General features: G+C 42.0%; 1 protein-coding gene across 3 annotated transcripts in view; it reads right to left on the bottom strand.

The window, feature by feature from the left end:
* Positions 1 to 61: 61 nt before the first annotated feature.
* mob2a (MOB kinase activator 2a) overlaps positions 62 to 22,363 on the bottom strand; it is a 52,553-nt gene continuing 30,251 nt past the window's right edge. For 2 of the 3 annotated variants that reach the window (XM_080876255.1, XM_080876254.1), the window contains exons 2-5: positions 6,226 to 6,386; positions 4,738 to 4,831; positions 918 to 1,042; positions 62 to 545 (exon numbers count right to left, since the gene is read on the bottom strand). In XM_080876255.1, coding sequence (XP_080732381.1) covers positions 232 to 545; positions 918 to 1,042; positions 4,738 to 4,831; positions 6,226 to 6,386 — 694 coding nt within the window. In that variant the 3' untranslated portion in view covers positions 62 to 231. Of the gene's footprint in view, positions 546 to 917; positions 1,043 to 4,737; positions 4,832 to 6,225; positions 6,387 to 12,020; positions 12,252 to 22,363 lie in introns of those variants that run through there. The other variant, XM_080876253.1, reaches the window with a different exon arrangement.

The raw sequence follows: 22,363 nt of genomic DNA, 5'->3' as shown, positions 1-22,363 counted from the left end.
CACGCCAATTCCTGCTGGCGTGACAAACTCCTCCCCTACCCACCACCCCAACCCTCCCCCTTGAAAAATCCCCCCTCCCCCCCTTTTCTTCCGGCTGGTTGGAGTTGTAGCGAAATATAAGGGTAGTGGAAGGTCTCTTAAGTCCTGCTTGCACCAGGGCCTGGCTGTCTGTCCTTCTCCATCTGATCTTCTAACACCCCCGCGGCTGCCGTTTCACCACCGCCCCCCCGCTCATCTCTCCGTCACGTGGTTTTGTGAAGAAGGGGAGGGTGCTGTGGCGGAGGGGGCCGGGGTTAGTGCTGGCAGCGGGGCAGGGGCGCAGAGGATTTCGGACAGGTCGTCCATGATACAGGTCTCCTTGGGGTCGACCAGGTTGAATTCCCTTACGAAAACGATGAAATGTGCATACAGAGTGTTCAAGTGGCCCTGCAGTTCCAGAGCTACCGTCTCTTTAAAGTGCGCCCAGTAGAGGTGAGCCAGCACGTGGAACAGGTACCGGCAGATCTTCTTTACCAAGGACTCAAAGGAGTTGGGGAACTCTTTGCCTGAAACGAGAAAAAGACAAAAACAATAATAACTAAATGACTGAGCTTTTGGCAGTATTATGAACTGGCTCGTGTTGCCAGTCCCTGAATAAAATATTATAACTTGGTGTGAATGCAAAACTAAAGATGCAGCACTGCTGTAGGTTTGCATTTAGTGTGAGTTATTTAAAAAGTGCTGATAATATTCATTGCTTAGATAATAAAGTAAAAAATCCCAAGACTCACAAAGCCTTTTGATTGCAATCTACAATTTCTTCCTGCTGTTACTCAATGGACTGCTGCTGATTTATGGTACCCTACACTTCCACATCTGCACCAGCAGGGGGAAGTAAAGTGCTTTAACACTTGAGAGCCGCTCTGGCCCGCACTCACCATATTTTGTAGGAAAGATTTCCTCATCTGTGACCAGTTTCTGACAAAGACTCATTACAAAGTCTACATATTGTGGAGCAGTGCACTTCGTCTTCTTCCCCTTCTCGTCATACCAGTAGTATATTCTAGAAAGAGAGTAACACAGAGGAAACGTCACAATCCCTGTTATTACAACAACATTAAGACATGAATGGAGAACAGGATGTGATTACACAGCAGTGATCAGAGCTTTAATAATCATAATGAATGCTGCTGAAAGAATGTGTGTGGCTCATGTAGCAGCAGCAAAATTAGCTCAGACAAAAGCTAGAACAACAACAACAAACCTTATTTATATAGCACATTTAAAAACCAGTGGTGTACCAAAGTGCTTAACATGCAAGAAGTAACAGGGAAGGATGAGGGCTATGGCAAGGTACCAAAACGTGCTAGCAGGTTGAATGGCATTAAAACACACGAAGGCAAAAGAATTGCATATAAAAGCATAAAAGAAGGCTAAGTGTAGAGGATAAAACAGTCAGAAAAAATTAATAATGAATTAAAAGTAATTAAGAATAAGCCGAAGATAAGAATAAGCGTTAAGCTAACTATCAAGCAAGCGTTAACTGGTAGAAAAGGCGAGGCTAAATAAGTGGGTTTTTAACCGCGTATAGCGATGGGGAGGTTATTCCATAAATCGGGTGCAGCCAAGGCAAACGCGCGGTCACCTCTAGTCTTCAGCCGAGATCTCGGCAGTACCAAGAGTGACTGGGAAGATGATCTTAATGCTCTAGTAGGGGTGTATGATCTAAGTAGCTCAATGAGGTAGCTTGGCGCTATATTGTTAATAATTCGGAAGGTAAGCAGCAGGATTTTGAATTGAATGCGGTAGAACAGAAACGAGCAAGCAGGAAGATAAAATAACACAAGTGACAATTAGCTCATGAAAAATCACCTGCTTTGTTTCCTCATCGAGGAAAAACCCAGCCCTCTAATCAGAGTATCACTGTATGACTGAAAGTGATACGTCAATCTTATGCACAACCCAGATATTATGTTTACATTTTTTGGCTACAGCGGATCCTGTGACTCTGAGTTTTAATTTCCTGATCAGGCCACATTGCCTCTTGCTGACACTGATCCCCCGTCAGTCCTGCTGCTGGGCAAACATTTCCGTGGGGGCTGACCCAGATAACTGAATTGTAAGCGGCTGGCTTGGAAACATGGTTAACAAAAGGTCAAACGGGAGGTCAGCAGGCACCTTAGAGATAGATGAATGAGCCACGGGAGGCTTTTCGAGGGCTGTCAGGAGACGAGATGTTGAGACAGAAATGGCAAAATAACCACAGGGACGAGAGATGATCTCTGAGTTGGAGAGGCCAGTGAATAAGCAGATAAAATGTGAGTGCAGGTGTAGCGGTCTGCAGTGCGGCTGTGGGAGGCAGCAGGGCAGACATAACAAAACCTGAGGAATGTAAAGTGTCCACATAGCTGATCCTCCAGGAGGCAACTACTGACCACAACAGCAGGACATGACACTTACAATACACTAACAGACAGACAGTCTAATACTGTGTGCATGTGGGAGACGGGCTAAACTACAAATATACCTGTGCTGCTAAATACACAGAGACAAGCAGACATGGTAAAGATAACACAGTGACTTAGTCAGACTTCATGAACGGGGCACAGACAGCTTTTCAAATTTAATATGCTTTTGCTTAACCTTTAGTTTGTCTCTTTTATAGTGTCCTCGGTTTATAGTTAAGAAGAAAAAGAAGTTATTAAAAAAAAAAAAAAATCAAATCGTTCAAATTGTTCGAGTGTGTACAACGAGCGCCTGTAGAGATGTAAGAAGAAATCTGATCACAAAACAAGATTAAATTAAGTAAATCTAATTGAGGATACTTTATAAAACATGGCTTTATGCCTTTTTCAACTTTCTGTCTACTGCAGATTTTGATTCAATTGTATTTCTTAATTTCCTTCCTCACTTTATTTTGCTTTTAAATACTGACTTACACAAAAACTGACTGTGCAGTGAATGTTTAGCTTCGAGCTAAGTGACTGGATGTTTTTTTTATTCTTTCCTAATGACGTACGTTTTTATAACAATGCTGAAGAAGTGGGTGTATTTTCAGAAACAGAATCTAAACTGGAAACATCTATAAGAACTCAATGTATAGTGAACACAGTGAGCACTTCTATCCACCCACCTACACAAAATGGGTCTAAATAGTTACCAAATGGTTCTGGTGCCTTCAGAGCTCATGGAAACATTTTCTTCCAAAAATAGTGCTCAGCTCTGCCCTTGGGCAGGGGCACTGACGCTGCTGCTGTGACTGGGCCTCAGTCAGTTTTAACCACAGAGGGCGGCGCGTGCCAGGTCCTGCATAGGCAGGAAAAGGCGGGGTGCTGGGTACCAGGCAGCGGAGAAAGGTACAATCCTAAATGCTGGGCTTACATTTGGAGTTCAGACTATTTTCATTTTCACTCCAACTCTGCGTCTTTAATATTCAAGACATTAACTCACAAACAAAAACCTGTTAATCTGCTCCAACGCCTCCTCCGTTCAAATGCCGCAGGTGAAGCATGTTTGTCTTATTTGTCAAGGTGTGGGTTAGAAGCAGTAGCTCAAGGTGACAACAGTGGAAAACTTCATTGTCTGACAGCTGAACTCGTGATTACTGTCAAACACCAGGTTGTTTGTCGATGTCTCAGAATTCGGCTTGAGTGATTGCATTACTTACAATGTGTTAAGAGGTGTTTAGTGATTTTTGCGGTTTTTCAAAGTGTGGCTAATCTAGTTTTTCGAGCCTTCAGCAGACACAGGGGAAAAGAAGGCCTCTTTTTAAGAGTCAAGGCCTCATAAAAAGACTGCACCAAACCTCAACAGGGGAAGCAAGTTCAATAAATACTTAAGAGTTAGTCATAATCCCCTTGTGTTAACATGAGATGGATACACCTCTGTCAGGATTATCCTAAACAAACTAATGTAAAATATGCCTAATTTACTGCACATAGTAGTGATAAACCAGTTTAGTACAAAAGGTATGGGTCTAAAAACGTGACAAGTTTCAAAAAATATCCTGTGTGGTGACTTCAGAGCGATACACATTTCAGCCCCTGGACTGGAACCGATTGCTAACAAATGGCAAGAGATTAAAGGCAGACATCCTGGTGACACTTTGATCAGAGAATCAAGGAAATGTGTGTGTGATGTGAGTGTAATGATATTAGCAGGGTTCAGACAGCAGCAAAAATCACAGGCTGGACTGCAAGGCATTGAAGTTGAACCTGGCCCAGGCTACAGTTATTAGCATGTGGACTCTACATTTGCCAGACTACATCAGGTTTTCGTCTGTGCAAGCCAGTGATAATAATGAAAAGAGGAAAACTAGTGCTTAAAAAGGCCATGCCTTGGGTGCAACATCTAAGCACTAACCTTCTGTTTGTGAGGGGCAGCCAATCAGAAAAAAGTTGACTTAATAGGTGAGTGGCCTTAAAGGCCCCCTTCCCAGACCTGAGAACCTGGATGAAGGACTAGTGTAAAATAAGGATCATTTTTGAACTGCCAATCATGCTAATAAATTCACAAAATAATACGAAGCTTCAGATGAGCTGAACAGATCTCCTTGAAAGCTTTAAAATACGCACATTTCTATACTGTGTGGGTAGTTAGAAGACCGAGCACCTCCTCGGGGTTGTGAGTTCGCCCTTGCTGACCAGAGAAACGTTGCTTAATGAATTATCCAATAGGACACCAGATTTCTGATGAATAAACCAATAAGGGCTCTCCAGGCGAGTGATGAATAAACCAGAAGTGTGGGCGATAACTTACGTGTTGCAGGCCGTCATGGCTTGACAGATCTCCCCAGTGCAGAACTCTGAGATAGTGCTGTACTGAAGGTTGATAAGATTGAAGAATGTTGTTGCTGTGGGAAAGAGATGAGAGAGCACAAGACTGTTGGTCATCCACAACACAGGAATTATAACAACACTAATGCACAGGCATGCCAGTGGGTGAATGACCGTAAGAAGATATGTTATTGTCACGTTCTTCTTTGGCTCGTGAGGACACACCTAAAATTGTATACGCAATGCTTAGTGGGAAGTCAGAGTCACATGCGCACACACTAATTCCAATTATCACATCCTTCAAAAGATGTTTTTGTTTCTGATTCACACAAAGAATGGGAGGGAGGCTTTGACAAGCATTCACCTAAAACAGACAGGTATTTTTGCTGCAAGGTAGAACTCCTGCACAGCCTTATACGCTTGCACAACAGTGTAACAAAGCAAAGCTGGGGTCTATAGGGGCTCAAGTAAACTATTCAACTGTCAACATGCTTGCAAGGCATGTTAGTTGTAGGAAAACCCGTCCATCTTACTTGTAGTGTGAGACTCCTTAAGTAATACGTCTTCTTGAACTACTAGAGGGACTCCCAATGTAATCATCTCCAACAACAGGAGACATAAATACGCTAAATAAGGCAAAATGTCAACCGATTTTTACAAAGGAAAGAAGTAGATCCCTTGCTATTCCTATTAGGATTAAACTACCATCCCACTAGTTCCCACACATTTTTCCCCCTGCGCAACATAGAAGCCTGAATTTGGAAAATATTTAATATAAATGACATCATTATTTATTTGGTTACAAGAAAGAAAAAAAAAAAATCTAAACATTGCTCCACCCAACTGAGTTTCCTGGAAGCTAAACCTCAGCCACTGATGGATACATGCAAGCTTGTGTAACTTAATTTTCATGGTGAAAAACTTATCGGCATGTGAAATCACATCTGTTGTTATGCAACAGTGTTTTATTAGCTAAAATAAAAAGGAAAGAAGAATTGCACCCCACCCCCCTGCACGCACCGTAGTGGTTTGGATATGTAACCAAAGCAAAGTCAAAAAGAAAGTCTGAGACTGATCCAGCTGCCAGGTCATAGAAAGCTGAATAAACTCCAGAAGCGACGCTCATAATGGCAAATATACATTCTGGTAAAGGCTGACACGCTGCACTGAGAGTGGCTGTAAATGGTGGCGTGTAGTGTTGCACCGGGAACAGTCTCTAAACTGTGCCAGGCCTGGATCATGTTAAAGGCTTAGCTCCCTTGTCCTACTTGTTATATCCAGGTGAGTGACAAGCGCATATAGATGTGGAAAGCAATTCCAAGCCCCCGAGAAAACATTACAAGTGGGTGCAAACACCAAGCTCGATCAATGAGTGCGGACCTCACTAAATGTCTTTTAAATGCCGAGCATCTACAAGTGTCCAACTCTATTGTTCAAATTTGTCACGACTACCACAGTCAAAGGCACTCACTGTTGCTGGCTAGCCATTCGTTGAGATCTATCTCTCTGGGCAGCACCACCAACTCCTTAAGGTCGAAGTCCACCACGCGGACTTTCGTGAACTCTGGTTCCAAGTACTGTTTCTTCTCTTCTGCTGGTGGCTTCTTTCCATTTGGCTTCGTTTTGGACTTCCTGGAATATAGAAGACAACAGGGCAGATTAATAAAATGATAAGGGTGCCGATAAGGCAAATACAAGATAAAGTGAAGCGGGAGAAGAAATTTACTAGTGCCTGAGATTTATGCCAGCTGTAAAACTACAGTTTAGTTTGAGTCTGTAAAGAATGAAAGTTGCTCAGGCTGCTGAAAACCCCCCACATATATTCTACAACCAGCCTTTCAAGATGAGCTGGTCAAATGATAAGCCAACAGTAAATATAGAAACAAAACAGCCCAAGTTAGTACTTCAGTAAAATTCCACTGATAAACAGGGAAGTCAGCATAAAATAACTGGTATGCATCCAATGCATAACAGATTGCAAAAATATCAGTTACGAAACACAAACGTTCTGTGACTCTTCCATCGTTTGATTAACAGCAGCCTAAAGAGACCAAACAAAAGAGCCCTTTGTTACTGTACCTATCCTCCAACTCTGGCTCAATACCGAATGTTTGTAGAATAGCTTCTATAAAGGCAGCCATCTCCAGCTCCTTGTACTTCCACTGTTAGTTTTAGCGCTGCAATGTGATATTGCACTCTGCCAGAGTTCCCAGGGCTGAGCCCTTTCTTCCCCCAGCTCCTGCTCAGTGAAGGCACTGCCTTCCTGGGTTAAAGGTTGAAAATCTTAACAAGCAGCAGACTTTGCGCAATCAACTGTCCACCCATCTTCCTTTTTCACAATTTTAAAAGTTAGGACTAATAATAACCAGCTTAATCTGCTATTCCATTCAAGCCTTTCCACACCCTGTAAAGACTATTATTCTTCTCGATTATACATGCGTCTTTATTTCGCTCCTACTTGCCAGTGCTACGCTGTTTTGGTTTGCTGAAGGACAAAGGAGGTTCAGTTTGCTCCTTAAATTTATTGTGCTACTGCTGACCTTCATTTCCAGCCTTCTTGAACTTATTGCAAATTCCCCTCATCCTCGTTTCTCCACAACCTCCAAACACAATGATCCATCAATGTGTTCTCGGCTCTTGCCTTCTCTCCTTTACTTCCTGTTCACAGCTCACCCCACTGGAGTTTACAGGAGGAAAGTTAATTGGCTTGTTTTTCTGCATGAAAAAGGGTATTAAATTCATGGAAGAAGAGCAAAAGAGAGCAGGCAGAAGTAGAAAGGAATGGAGCGAGGAGGGAAGATCAACACAGGCCCAGCTGATATCCAAGGGAACTAATAAACACTTTCAAAACACGACTGGACTGTAAAGCACGAGGCCTCTTGGCCAGAGCTCCGTGTTCAAAAGCCTTTCACTGTTTAATTCCGTTCTCCAGGAAGCATCGCCCAGCTTTCCACCTCAGCAAACAAGGAAAGGCATGTCAACATAATACAGACAGATACAGAGCCCTGGAGCTTTTTACTTTGTAAATGTTTAAGACACCCCCGCCCCCATTTCCTTACATGTTCACTGTCTCCTAATTGATCTGTCAGACAATTTCAATTTACCCCACACTATGAACTGTACCGAGTCAGTTTTAATTGCCAATCTTTTTTTCACATTTAAAGTTCCTTCAAGTGCTTGTTTTTTTCCCCCATATCTACTTATCGCCATCTGCTTCCTTCCTCTAGCCAAAACAAACAGAAAATACCCCCCTTCCCTCTCATGAGGGCACAGACATATTCATGTGGTCTGTGTGGTTTTGCGCTGTAAGCTACATGTTCTATCACGTGAAAAAGCTTTTCCCGACAAAAGAGCTTCATCTTTGGATACCATAAGCTCTCACAACGTTTCAAAGGTTTTGCTAAGCCTTTCAGAACAACTGGTCAAGTCCTGTGAAATGATCCTTTTAAAAACATTGTTTCACTGAGCCATTTCCTGCCTTTCTTTTTGTAATTTCATAATTTTCCCACACAATTGCCTCCTCCAGTTCTTACGAATATTTGAGGATAAGGGGAGGTGATGGTCTGTAGCCATTAGTTTATTTTAGGATAAAGAAAACTTCCTCTTTGCCAGCACTCCTCCCTTCACACAACTTTCTGATTGGTAATGTTCTCCAAGGCAAGTTTTTGCCATAAAAGGCATCAGATGCCTCTTTCTCCTCGCCAGATCAGGGGCAGATCAGGGCAATCCAGAAGTCAGGAGTGTGGGGGAGAAAAGGAACATGTGCCTGGCACCAGCAGAAGCAGGTCCACGATATGGCCTCATAATCGAGAGATACATTTAAACCTGATTTATATACGAGTGGATGGCGAGAAGCAGGAAGAAACACCTGCTGGTGTTTATCTGCAATGAAAACAAAAAGGAAATAGGGCTGTTATACAGGTTAGGCAAAGTTCAGTGCTGCAGAGCTGTGGAGTAACTGACCCGACAGCTGTTCAACTCCATCCGTTATCCACTCTCACCCTTTCACTTTTCCCAGCAATGCCACCTCCCCCACCATCAAGCCATCTTCTCTCACTACCTTTCCTCTTGTACAAGACCAAAAGTACAGAGCAAATGCACTGTGTGTGTCGCGCGCAGACACACACACACACACACACACACACACACACACACAGCAGTAGCCCCCTTTTCCCACCAAAGAAAAAGTAGAAGAAGCAAGTTCTATCTGGTCTGAAAGACTGTTTGTGTAGACATGTGAGCATCAACCAAGCCAAACATGCATATACATGACGTGCAAATGTTAACTGCTGATTATTTTCTGACTGTGGGCCAAATAAATCCTGAATACGCTTGGTTCTTACAAAAGGCTCATCTAACAGAAAAGGAGGAACCTCTTGGACTTGCTTTTGGCGTACCTACATCTCATTACCAGAATCTGGTTCCAATTAATCGTGCCATCGGATGGGGCTACATTACCGCACCATCTTGGAGAATTAACTACAGTAGTTTCTCTAACACCATAAATTGGCGACTAAACCGCTTCAGGAGTATTCAGAACATGCCGACTTCTTCTTTCCATAGTTAATCATCTCCATATCACCAAATCACTGACATTAATGCTTTAAAGAAAAAGAAAAACAAACAAACAACATTTTCAGTTTTTACTGGTTCTTTCTGTGAGCTGAACACAAACAAAGAAAACCTGTTCAACAAAACCCATGTTCCTCTTGAGCCTTTGGCTCCAGGCGAGCAAAATATTACACAACTGTTGCTTGAATTGGCTTTTTGGATAACAGCGGTATCCAGCGAGTGGCATATGGACGCTTTAATGCAATCTGGTCGGGTGACACTGACAATTTTTACCATTTTCTTTAAGACAGCTGCTTTCTATATGAAGAGCTTTGATCTGACTGATAAAAAAAAAAAAAAGCGATCAAATGCACTGGCACATTTTACTTTATATTTATATTTTGTTTAAAGTAAAACAAAAAAAACAACAACAACCAAAAAAACAAATCAGAAATCAGCACTGGCATCCACTGGAGGTCATACAGCAAATAAAGCCTTACTATGTGCCCAGACCTTAAACACACGTCATAGTTTAAGGATCAAGTCATATATTGAAGTGCATCTCTAATTTATTTCTCATTTCTAAGCCCATTATTATACTAGTCAAGTTTAAAAAAGTGTGATAAAACTCTGAATAATACTGAAATTTAATGATAAGGCCAGAACAGAGTGAATGAACTCTGCTATTTTGTTAAATAAGCAGCTTTCTCCAAGTCTGCTGATCTATTTCAGGACTTAAATTAAATAGACCCAATGGCACCCTGCCCTGAAAAACCACAAAGAGGGAAAAAAGCAAGCAGTCTGAGCGCACCAAAGCGCCACCACAGCAGCCATTACAGAGCTTACAAAAGAGACCGACTTAAGGATCGACTAAACCTGAGGTTCATCCTTGTTAAGTCAGTACTGCCTTATTCAGAGTTAAGTATAGTTTTAATATTTTGCCAATTTTAGTTTTTGGACAAGAAAACAAAAACTACAACAGTGCAGCTGTCACCACTTAATCAACAGCTTTACTGGGGGTGAAAGCAGCCTCACAAATGAGTAAATGAGGACTGTAGCCAGGGTGCGGACCTAAACATATGTAAATGTACACACACACACACACACACACTATCTACTAGCCCTGTTCTAGCAACTTCTCTTTGTTATCCTATCAAACATCCCATTTACTGGCTCTCAGTCTACCAAAATATGCAAGGAACCCCTGTGAGCACCACATTCGAGCCTCATCATCATAACAACACAAGGGCTTGGGACTTAACCACCTGTGAGTGTAATCTTGAATTGATTTAACACAATAGGAAGCAACATACTGAAATAAAGCACAATTTCTCGACACCAATCATCACCAACCATCAATCTACTTGTAGAAAAACGAGAACGGGTAAGGCATAAATACCTAAAAGCCATCTTAGTAATCTTTTGTCTAACCTCTACTCATAACAGCGTCTAAGTCAAGGGCATTGAATCAGTGACTGAAGGAGGAAATAGGATTATATAAGGTCGGTGTTAACTCAAACAGGGTAATTTTATTTAGGTTTTACTGAAGATTTCTGAAACCATCCCCCCCCCGCAAATACATTAAGGCTGTAGTTTCTCGGTGATCAGCACATTTCTTGAGCACGGGTGTTGAGTTCGCAAGAAAGACGGAGCAGAAAAACTTGTTCTTGCAAAAGACAACATACTGTACAACAACACTTTCTGATGCTGCTCTTATATCCAGCCTAGAATATGTTAAGCGAACCTACAATAGTGGGGAGTCCCCTCACTATCCCTCTCCACATCTTCACAAAACACCACAGGATGTGAGGCATGTGCCCTTTGGGCTGCTGCTTGAAGAGAAGCACACCTGGCCGAAGACTTGAAAAGTAACAGGAACCTTCATCACAGCATTAACATGACTGTCTGTCCCCTGGAGGAACACAGTCATAATGACTGTGGGCCTCTGACACAAACAGAGTAGACACATTTATTCTCTATAACTGGGGTAGCTCTATCACGTTGTATGACACACAAACAGACTGTTAACCCATATATTGGGGTCAGGCATTCCTCAGGTATTAAGTCTGCGCCTTCATATTATGACCTGTAGATAGCAGTAAAATTCTTTTTTATAAATTAAGAGGCTAATTACACATAACCTTGGCAAATATTTGACCTTTTATTCATTTTTACTTTAAGGGGAAAAAGGGGGTAATTTTTTTCTGTGACTAACACAATTAAGTATGTTAAAATACTACAGGCGTCTTTAATAATTGATTAGACTGGATGAGAAGATAGTGTCACATTTCTCCTGCTCTTGTTGAGTCTTGCTAAGAGCTGCAGCGAAAGCAATTATTAGTTTTCAGGTGATCCTGATAATTTGCACTGACCCCAGAATCACAGGAGCCCAATACTTGTGTAATTACTGCAGGCAAGAGGCAGCAAGTTTATCTTGATTTAACCACAGATTAGAGACTTTCTAGCTTTAGATACAAAAACAACAAATTAAAAAAAAACCGAAACAAACCATATTTAACTGTTAGCGCTGCTGTAATCAGAAGGTGGTGAAATATGACGACAAAAACAAACAACAGGCAAAGTCGACGCGGGTTTTTGCGTCTTCGATAAAAGCAGCATTACGACACTAAAACAACCCACTGCTTCGGCTTCATTAAAAGCAACACTCAAGTGAACAGCAGATACAACACTTTTAAGTTAAAATATAAGTTTTACCTTAGTACTTTTCCAACTGCCTGGAGCACCATTTTGCAACTTAGTCCGGTTTTAGAGTTTTTCTGAGGGTGCATGACCTTCTTATCTACAGAAAAGAAGTAAGAGTCTCTGACCATAGCTTAAAACATGAAGAGAGATGTCAGAGTCTCTCCTTAATACTGTTAAGCTGTAGTCCGCCTGTAAAAACACTACGTTGGGACTTATGAGAAGGTGTGACTCACTGTAGGGTAGAGAAAAAAAAACGTTGTGAGCACACTTTACAGAAAGGCGCTCCTCCTCTATTGCTCTCGTCCAATCGCAGAGGGGAAGAAACGTGCAAAAGGGGTGGGGTGTGGTGACGTCAGTGTCTGCCCATGTGGACGTGGTTCAGCCTTTCCCCAGAATTGCAGTTACAATGTAGCAACAGGTGGTCCGCAGGTAAACGACAAACAATAAAAAGGTGTCGCTAGACTTTATATACCTGCTGATTTACACAAGCATGACCGTTTCTGGGTTTACAACAGTGATACTGCATATGTTTGCTTAAAGTTGTTAACTTTCACAAAATAAGTTGGTGCAAATATAACTAAAACCAATATATGCATTTTAAATAATGCTCAAACTCATCTGCCGACATTGAAAATTGTGGATGAAAAGCATTGCAAGTGTAGGTAAAAAACATTTATTTCTGTGTTAAAATAACCATTAAAACCTTCGTTCACTTTAATTGTCTTGCATGCTGTGCAACATTCCTCCTGTTCATTCTGAACTTCAACTGAGTCAATTTATGATAGGCTGGCAGCAGTCAGGCGAGTTCAGACATGCTGTAAAAGCTGAAGAACCAGTGAGCCAATCAAACAAAGCCTGCTTAAAAGCCAAAAGGAGATCTGTAAAAAACATCTGGAGGTTACTTTGCATTTCTTATTTGATATTTTTTCTTAAAGCACATGTATGATATAAATTCTAATTAAATTATCAGTAGAGAGCTGAAGCGGCAACACTTAAGTATAAAATGTGCTAGTGTAAATGAACACAGACAAGTGGAAGGTGTTCCATTCATGAGAAGATTACAACTAGTGTTACTAAGCTATCATTCCCTCACTGTTCTTCCCTCTAATTACTGCCTTACAACAGATGAGCCCTCTTATTCTCTCTCTGCGCATTTCACCGCCTCACTCCTTTACTGTCTGTTTTTGCTCAGTCTCCTCAGACAAAACTTCATGCGCCCGGCTATAGTATAGATTCATGCATGGACACAAATCTATGGGATTCTGTAGCGCTATGTGCATGCCTTGAGTTGGGGAATGCAGTTGTAAGAGCAAGATGAATGAGACTGTCAGAGTGTGTAAGGAATATGTAGTACTTGTTTATGGGTAACCCTTATATGATCAAAAAAAAAAAAAAATAGAAAGAAATTTTAAGAGACAGCGAGTAGGATAGGCTCCTTTCTGCACCCACATCCTGCATACCACATTACGGGTGCACACGGAGTCTGGCTCTGGCCCCGATACCAGCTGTGAGGAGTCTGGGGAAGAGGGGAGAGAGACAGCGAGACAGAGACCAGAACAGGGCACAGACTCTGTTCTTAAGATGCTAATAATAGTATCAGCATGCCTCACCATAAAGACTACAGAAAGCGTTTAAAAAAATAAAAGGGTGGGGGGCATGGGTGTCTGTCGTAGGGTGAGTAAGCAGGAACAAATAAGTGAGCAGCTTAACCAGTCACTGTGTAAGCAAGAGGTAAGAAAGGGATATATAATCAGACGTGGGGGTAGTTTGTGTTGGGGCTGTGGTCGGTATGTTGTATCTAGCTCATTATCAAAAGTCTACAGGTCTCAGGAAGATTAAAAAAAAAAAAAAAAAAAAAGTTCTAAATATTGCAAAATGTACAGCAAATTTTCATCAAATTCTTGGTCATTTTCTGCTTGTGTTTACTGTCATTTCGGGAACTTCTTCAAACTGCTAATAGTTTCATTCTCTTCATTCCCTTTTTGCTGTCATTTTAATGATGAAAAATAAAATAAAAGAAATTTTATAATAAGGTATTACAGGACATCATAAACACTAAAATCACATTTTTATGTGGTCTATCACAGTGTGATATTGCTGTTTAAAGTGTTACATGTAATCATGAGAAAACAGTGTGTCGCTATAATGGAAATCCCATGCTTGAGGAACTTTCCACTAATTTGCTTCTAACTATTGGACCCAAGTGGTCACTGAAAATAGAAAACATCATTTGAGCGCTTGGCCTCGACAATCGCTTGTGGGAACAAAACGTTTAGCGAATCGGGGATAAAAGTTAGAGGAGGCAGAGCTTGTTAACCTAAAATAGACCCTTCTTTTACTAAACGGGCGATATGTGATCACGACTGCAGTCTGCAGCGCTGTGTGACCATTTGGATTCTGATGATGCACAAGTCGGACCTCTCTTATGCAACGTCTGACGTGAATGGAAACCAACTGCCACATTCCTTTGTCTCTCACACAGAGGTTTACTCTTCCCTCCCTGCTAGCGTCCTCCCCTTCAAATACGCAGACAAGGCTACCTGCTTTCAACAAAACAGATATTGCTGTAAATTACTAATAACACAGCAAAGCTTTCACAGGAAAGGTTGGATAGAAAAGGCCAAGTCCTGTAATGACCTGCCAGTAATGCAGATACAGGATCAAATTTCTATTCTCTGAACACACATCCATTTGTTTGTGGGTAAGGCATAGTTCTTGAGAAAGTGTAGCAACTTTTTTCCACTATAAAAAGGTTACGGATGTAAAATCCACAGCAACAACAATTTGCAGATTAGTTTAACAAGCAAAACCACAGAAAGACTGACTTTATCAGTACCTGGAAGCTGCTTGAAGGATGTTAAACTAATCAAAAACGACCACCCTGATTAAGAGATACCAAAGGATTGGATTTAATTACAAAACAGGACGCTTGTGGAAAAAAATAAAAGAATAAACAGAGGCAATTTATGGAAACACCGACATCACTGATACTGACAGATGCCTAATGAAGCCCTAATGTGATGTCGGTAAAAAAAACCCCAAACAACAACATTAAGCATGATAATTATAGTCAGAACTGATCAGACCAACAGATAAGAAAAATAAGCACTGTAAGAAATGTAAGATATTCATTCACCACAGCATTGACGTTATGAGCAACAATGCATAAGGCATAGATAAAATTCATATTTATGTGTTAAAATCTGCTGAAAGTTTTCGTTATCACTAAAAGGTTTTAAAGTGGAATACAAGATTCTGGATAAAACATGTTTGTGAACAGCGATCTCTGGAGCTGGCTCAACAGGTTGAGTCTGAAAGTCAGTGGACAAATTCCACGTATTTAAAACAAAGAAAACACTGATTCCAGGCCAGAGCTACATGAGTCACGACCATAGCAGATGCGCCTTGGGGCCTGGCAACAGACCAGTCCTGGTCAGGCCACAGTGAATCTCCAGCCAATCATCGCTGGGGTCAAAATGACAAACAGCTCAGGGACCCAACCGTGTTAAAACCCAAAATAAATGAATCGGAAACAGTAGTTCCAAGTTGCTCGATATGACCCGTTGGTGTTGCATTCTGGGCATGTGGGAGTGTGCACTGTGTTTAGGTAAGGTCTTAGGCAGTAACAACAGCACAGACCGAAGGTCTTTAGAGCCTGGGGGGTTTCTATAGGCACGGATAAAGGTCAGCAGGGCCAGGGAGATAACTTTGGACCATGAACCCAGCGACCTGGCCTGCAGTACATAACTGCAGAAGAAAATCTGTTTAATAAAAATATAGCATCTGCTACCATGCCTCCCTATTAATCAAAAATAAGGAAAAAAACCAACATTGGTAATTTTCTCCCTTTTCTTCTGAAAAACTGTGGAGATAAATGGGCACGTATGGTCTGTATGTCTGTGCAAACACCAGCCAAAAAAGGCAGCTTCAATGACTACGATCAGCTAGAAAGTGCTTACACCTACTTGCTACAGACCATTTTGGGCTTATAAAGAGTGCAACAAGCAGCTGTGCTTTTAACACCATCTCAACTTGCTACTCATATGAAGCACATGGCATTAAACATTTACAATAATTCAGCAAGCCCCTTACAGAGACTAACTAGTCTTTGCTCACCACTTTCTCCCTTCGACCTTTATGCCTGTGAATCTTTGCACATATGCTCTCGTGTCCTTTGCTTCATCTCTTCTTTGCTCTACATTCCTGTAGGGGAAGGGCTACAAGCAAAGACATGTCATTGCTTTCTGCAAACACAGCTTTGTTAAACAAAGAGAAGAGTTACTTTAAGACTGAACTGAAGGAGATCAAGAGCATTCGATTCTGGCTCACAGTTCAGTTGGACATTCTTGTTTGGGAGGTATATGTGAGCACTTCATGCACAAACATAATAGAGTTCCAACTTCATGCTCTATTTAAAAACAGCAATGGCATCAAAGAACTTGACCTGTCTGATCAATTGCTGCTGCATCTGTAAGCGAGTTACAAGTCAGCTTAGTCTGGAGTTCAGACATTTTGCTGCAAACCTTTGGCACAGAGTTGATTTCAATATGAAAGCAGAGAGAGTGTAATAGACAGGAGGACGGGTTTTTTCTTGTTTAAAGCTAAAGGAAGACAGGACTTCAGCAAGAAGCAGACATGAGATGAGAAATTCCAGATTCGTATCCAAATCCTTATAAATCACCGACATGGATGCTACGTGGATTATGTCAGTGAGAAATGACTGAGAATGAAACAGAGAGAAATGGATGAAATGGGGGGGTGGGGGTGGGGGGGGGGGGAGACTAGGAAATGGGAATGAGCAAGGAGTTAAGATTAGTGAGAGTGATAAAGTGAGAGGTTTGAGCTGCAGAGAATGACGCAAGGGGAAAAACAGAAGAGAAAAAGTGTTAATAACAGTTAAAAGCAAGAAGAAGAAGCAAAGAGTGAAAGAGTTTAGATCATGTGGGAGGTTGTCACAGCATGCCCTGGCTGCCCGCTGCACTCCTCCTCCCTGCATTCCTTAGGAGGGGAGAGTCTCTATCTATCCTGCACTTCACCATTTGGACCAGCCAAACGCCTGTCTGTCAAGTGTAACAGCGCACAAAGAGCCCCCCAAAACACAGACACAAAAACACAACCTCCAAGGCTTAAAATGACATGGCATGTTCAATTTTTATTTAAATTTAACAGTCTAGAGGAAGGAGAGACAGATGACCTGCAATAATCTATAAAATGGTGCTTATAAGAGATTCTCCTTCATCAAGAAGAACCAAGAGAATGTGGCTAAGTTTTGGAACACTTAGATATAAACTTAAACATTGTAAAAATGTAGGTATGTGCAAATGTAACAAGTTTGCACTGCTGGAGACACAAAAGCTTTCCTTCACATGTTCCCAGAACCCCGTATAGACTTGAAAAAAGACCAGGAAAAATCTCTTTTCCTGCGATTGTGCAAATTCCTGGATGCACACAGACTTATCTTAATGATTCCCCAACTGCAGATAAAATTCAGAACATTTTTGAACCAAAGCAAAACATTAGCAGCAGGTTACAGTTTAAATAAAACAAAACAAACAAACAACAAACAAGCAGTGCACAGGCTGAGAGAAGAGGACCACACAGGTATGACTTGGGTGTGAGATCAACATTGCCATCTACTGGCAATGAACAGCTGCATCAAACCAGGAAACAGACAACGCAAAGAAATACATTTTTTCCTTTTTTCATCTAAGAAGAAGAAGAAGCTGAGAGGCATCTTCCCACCACTGGAAAAAGACCTCTCAAGGCAGACATTGTTTGAAACTTACACAACCTCACAGCTAGACACAGTTTTCCACTCCACTTTTCCATCCCTGGGTGTGGATGCTTAGATGTGTGTGTTAAGTTTCTGTGTGCTTTTTTTTGCCACCTGAAACCGAACCATAGCTGTGCTGACGTTACAGATGCCAGCATCCTTTGAAGACTATAAAATTTAATGAGTTAGTTTCCACTACTGCTGGTGTCGGTTGAGTAAGATGAACATAAAAGAAAATATAGTGTGAAAAGGACACGGGGAATAATATTTTAACAACTTTTCAGTAAAGCTGGGCAGGATGAGGCAAGAAAAGGGGAACTTGTAACATAAAGAAGAGCTGTGGTCAGACTTGAGCTGCTGTTTGCGTCGGAGCACAAGTAGTAGTCTCTGTGTGTGTGTGTGTGTGTGTGTGTTAGGGAGGCCAGCAGAGAATAAGGTGGAAGGGGGAAGGATGGAGAAGAAAGAGCATCATGGAAAGAGGAGGTTGCGGGAAATAAGATGGAGGTGACGCCCATGTTTGCACAGGATGTATGTGTGAAGGGTGGAGTATGATTGGGTAGACCACGGGGCTTTGGGGTGAACAGAGCTCTCTTTTCAGGGTTCCAAGAGAAAAAAAAATAACAACAAAAAAAACAACAAAATGAGATGAAACTGCTAGAATGGACCTTAAAAAAAAAGAAACAAAGTAGAAACAGGCTTTGGCAAAACAAAATGAAAAGAAATATCGCAAAGCAGTGAAGAAACTGTTGGTGACTCTTAAAAGTAAAAATGATGCACGGGGTAAAGAGCAGAGTGTGGGGTTTCTGCACAGTTTGGGTAGCCTTCTGCTTTTTGCTGCAGGGCTGTGCATGTCTGCTCTGATCCAGCTCATTAACTCCTAAGTAAGGGTATTTAGACACACATTTCCTATTGAGGGGAATGTGGACGCAAGTATCCTATAGCGCTTCCAGGAACAGACTCGCACCACCACATACTGACTGAAAGGACAGAATGTTCCCTTAAAATGGACATTTAAGCTCAAGTAATTGGGTTTCGGAGTGAAAACTAGATGACGACGAGGAATGAGTGACTTACTGATGCAGAGCAGCCCGTTTGCTTCAGTGTCTGGGTTGACATATTTTATATCATCAATTTTTGAAGTGATGAAACGTGGGAAAGGTAAATGTGACAAACGCTCGAAACCTGAACTACATAAAAGACAGGTATGGCACAGTGCCATACCTAAGAGAAATTTCAAACGACACTAACAACAATGCCTTAAAAACCAGCTGATGAGATCTGTATTGCTGTTAAAAATCCAATGCCATATCGCATTAGTCTGCCTGTTAATGCACACGTACACAGACAGACATCTCTTTCTAGGTATACTGTATATCACTGCATCCTCCCCAACCTGTGAGAGAAACACAGACACAAACAGAGACGAGAGATGAAGGGTTAATAACTAATAACTAATAACTCAGGGATATGGGTACAACATCAAAAACAAAGGATAAACAGACTCTTAAGCAGAGAGGAAGTTTATTAATCTAACCAAAAAGCTCTGAGAGGACAAGCACAAAAAGAAAGAAAGAAGAAAACGAGACAACATCCACCTCCTTGATGACTAGACGAGATCTCTTCACCATCTGATAGCAGAGGAAACTCTGGTCCATTGTGTAAGCCCGATTAATTGTGGGAGTGATGAAGCTGCAGGAAGCAGTCACACCCAGGAGCTCACAAAAAGGTGAAAAGAAGCATGTGACTCAAAGAAGCCAACAAATTTACAAAGCAAAAACGAGGCGGCTGGAAAATATGAGCAATTTTAAACCTTTGATGTGCGCATTTTAACATCTAATCGGCTTAGAGGTGTACAGACAGCGTTGTAACATGTGACTGTGTTTGTGCAACAGCTCTGCTGCCCAGAGAGGAAGTCTGATCTCTCCAAGGAAGATACTTGGAAAGAAGGCAGGGAGGTTTTAACCACCAGCAACGCCTTTTACAGACACCCAATCATAACAACAACAGCTCTGAGACTAAACTGCAGAAGCTCAGAAAGACTCGGACCGAGCTGCACTTTGTTTAGAATGTAACCGCGTCCAACCCAAAGACCTTTGTTACGATGATTCGCAGTGACAGAAGATCATGCAGCCATGTCTGTAAATGCCCATCCCTGGTGGCTAATCAAGAGGAAAAAGACAGTGCGCACATGTTAGTGTGATGGTAGCGAGGAGGCAGCCTTGGTAAAGGAGAGGACAGGAGGATTTAGGAGGGGAAAGAAAGGCAGCAAATGTTACAGAAATACAAAGCTACTCATGTTTTGCTATTTGAAGGCAATTCACAGACGACTTCAGATATAGCAAAAAACCTCCGTGACATGTCCTGTGTTTGCAGAGTAATACATGTACACAATCTTACTGAGCTACACAAACACTGACGCACTGAAAGCAAGTGTACATAAAGATTGATCTCCCCTTTTTCCATTCAGCATCCTCGTGGCACGTCAATGAAAAAGAGAAGGATGTGGGCATAGGCAGCTGCTGCCAGTATAAGAACAAGGAAAGAAAAGAGATTGAAGGAAAGAAGACACAGGACAGGTCAAATCAATAGATGCTAATGGAGCCGTTTCACTGATGAGCAGTAATATTTGGGTTTTCCTCCGCAGAATACAAGTGAAAGGATGAGCTGTGGTGAGACGCATTTGAGACTAATTTCACCTTTTCGGTGAGATGAGATCAGCAGATGACTACAGAGCCACGTAAGAAAGTGTGTCTGTTCGTCTCCGTGCCAGGGGATTCAGGTGTAAACAAGCCTCTGATTGGCTGTAAACAGGGGAGGATCCATCTACCACCTGGGAAGATGAGCTTATGCAGTGACATCATCTCTCACCGTGGGGGATGGGCTGGTTGCCAGTGAAGTAAGCACATCTGTCCGCAACACAAAAGACTTCACAAAAGACTGTGTGCGTCTTGGTGGCATTGTGCTCATCACAAGCAGAAGAGCTTTATGGCTACAAAAAGGGCATCTGAGGTGAGTGCTTGTTTGGCACACAACCTTTAAATGAATGCTGCCTCAGAACAAACTGGAGTCAGCACTCTGCAGCACCACTGCTTTCTCGGGAGCCACAGTTTCCATCCTCTGATTGTCCAATAATCAATCTCTGTGGACGACTCCTACGTCTGAGCGTAGGAGTCGTCCTACGTCCTACGTCGCTTTGATTTTAAGGTGTGAAATTAAAATCTTAATAAAGCTTATTTTTCCTCGTCTTCTCTCTTTGGTAACAGCGACATGTCAGATAGCAGTTAATTGAAACAAATGAGGAGACTCAGCCTCCAGAGGCACTGCAGCATAGAGCCAATTATGCAGCCATGCATGTGACTGCATTTTATTTTTTATTTTTAATAGTACAAACAAGGATGTCTTACCTACTGACCACCAAATTCAGTGTTCAATTAGACAGAACCAGACCACCCCTCCCTTTTCACAACTGCATGGGACAAGCTTGACAAACAGGAAATGAGACGCCCAGGCACTTCCCCTCTCCACTCAAATGGGTCTGTTGTTGCCAGAGGCTAAACACACAAGACGTGGGCTGCTTCTGCAACAACCCGCCACCTTTACAGCCTGTACAAAGCCTCCAGACACGTTGTTTTGGTAGTGAAATTTGTCTCGCCCCTTTCCTGCCACCTGACCAACCGAGAAACTGAGCCAACACAATGAAGCCATTATCCACTTGCCAATTGGGCCACCATGCAGCTGTAACACGTTTTCCGATGCCTACAGGGCACCTGCTGCCACACACACAAACACTCTTGGGTAACATTTGTCTAAACTGCACTGATAGGTAACGTGGAGAGTACCGTCTTCACCTTGTTATTGTTTCGCTGCCACAAACTGGAAAAGGATACTTCAGAAACAAAAAACCTGCGAAGTGGTCGAATGGTTTTTGATTTAAGCATGTGTGCTGCTGACTGAGAGAATCTAAATGCGGAGGTGAGGTTAGTGCAAGGCCATCTCTTTGTACTCCTCCTGAGCCAGCAGAACAGGGCTGCTTCTGAAACACACACACAGACTGTGTTATGCAACCAGCCTCTTGTGTGAGGCTCTGCCCTCTGCAGTGACTAGAGGGCAGGTGAACGTAGAGGACAGTCAGTTAAGGCAAGATGGACAGAGCTTGCTTAACATGTGAACTGACTAACGGCAGATTTAGACTTTTGTGGTGAATGTACAGCGTAACCTAGGTAACTGGCTGACATCACCCCAATCTTGTTGTGTTCAGTTTATTTGTTCCAGGAACAAATATGTTTGTCCCTTAAATTTTTTTTTTTTACTTCTTAGCACATTTTGCATTTTCTTTCCAAGAATTTACTGACATTTATGCATGCTTATACTGAAATGATGACAGTTATTCTCTCATCAACGGTGCTGAACGGGCCAACCGCAAAAAATGGATTCTGCGTCAATACGATGTGTAGTTATGTTTATATGGAGGACGTCAGGTTACACCGTCAGGAAATTAAGCCCAGAAGAACTCATTAAAAAGCAGATGTCCTTGTTTAGATACCCCTTTATGCCTCATTTCTTCAAATATCTCTTTCCACAT

Source organism: Rhamphochromis sp. 'chilingali' (assembly GCF_963969265.1).
Source record: "Rhamphochromis sp. 'chilingali' genome assembly, chromosome: 2".
Taxonomy (NCBI): Eukaryota; Metazoa; Chordata; class Actinopteri; order Cichliformes; family Cichlidae; genus Rhamphochromis; species Rhamphochromis sp. 'chilingali'.
Note: the sequence above shows the minus strand (reverse complement) of the source record. Positions and strands in the feature narration are given on the sequence as shown.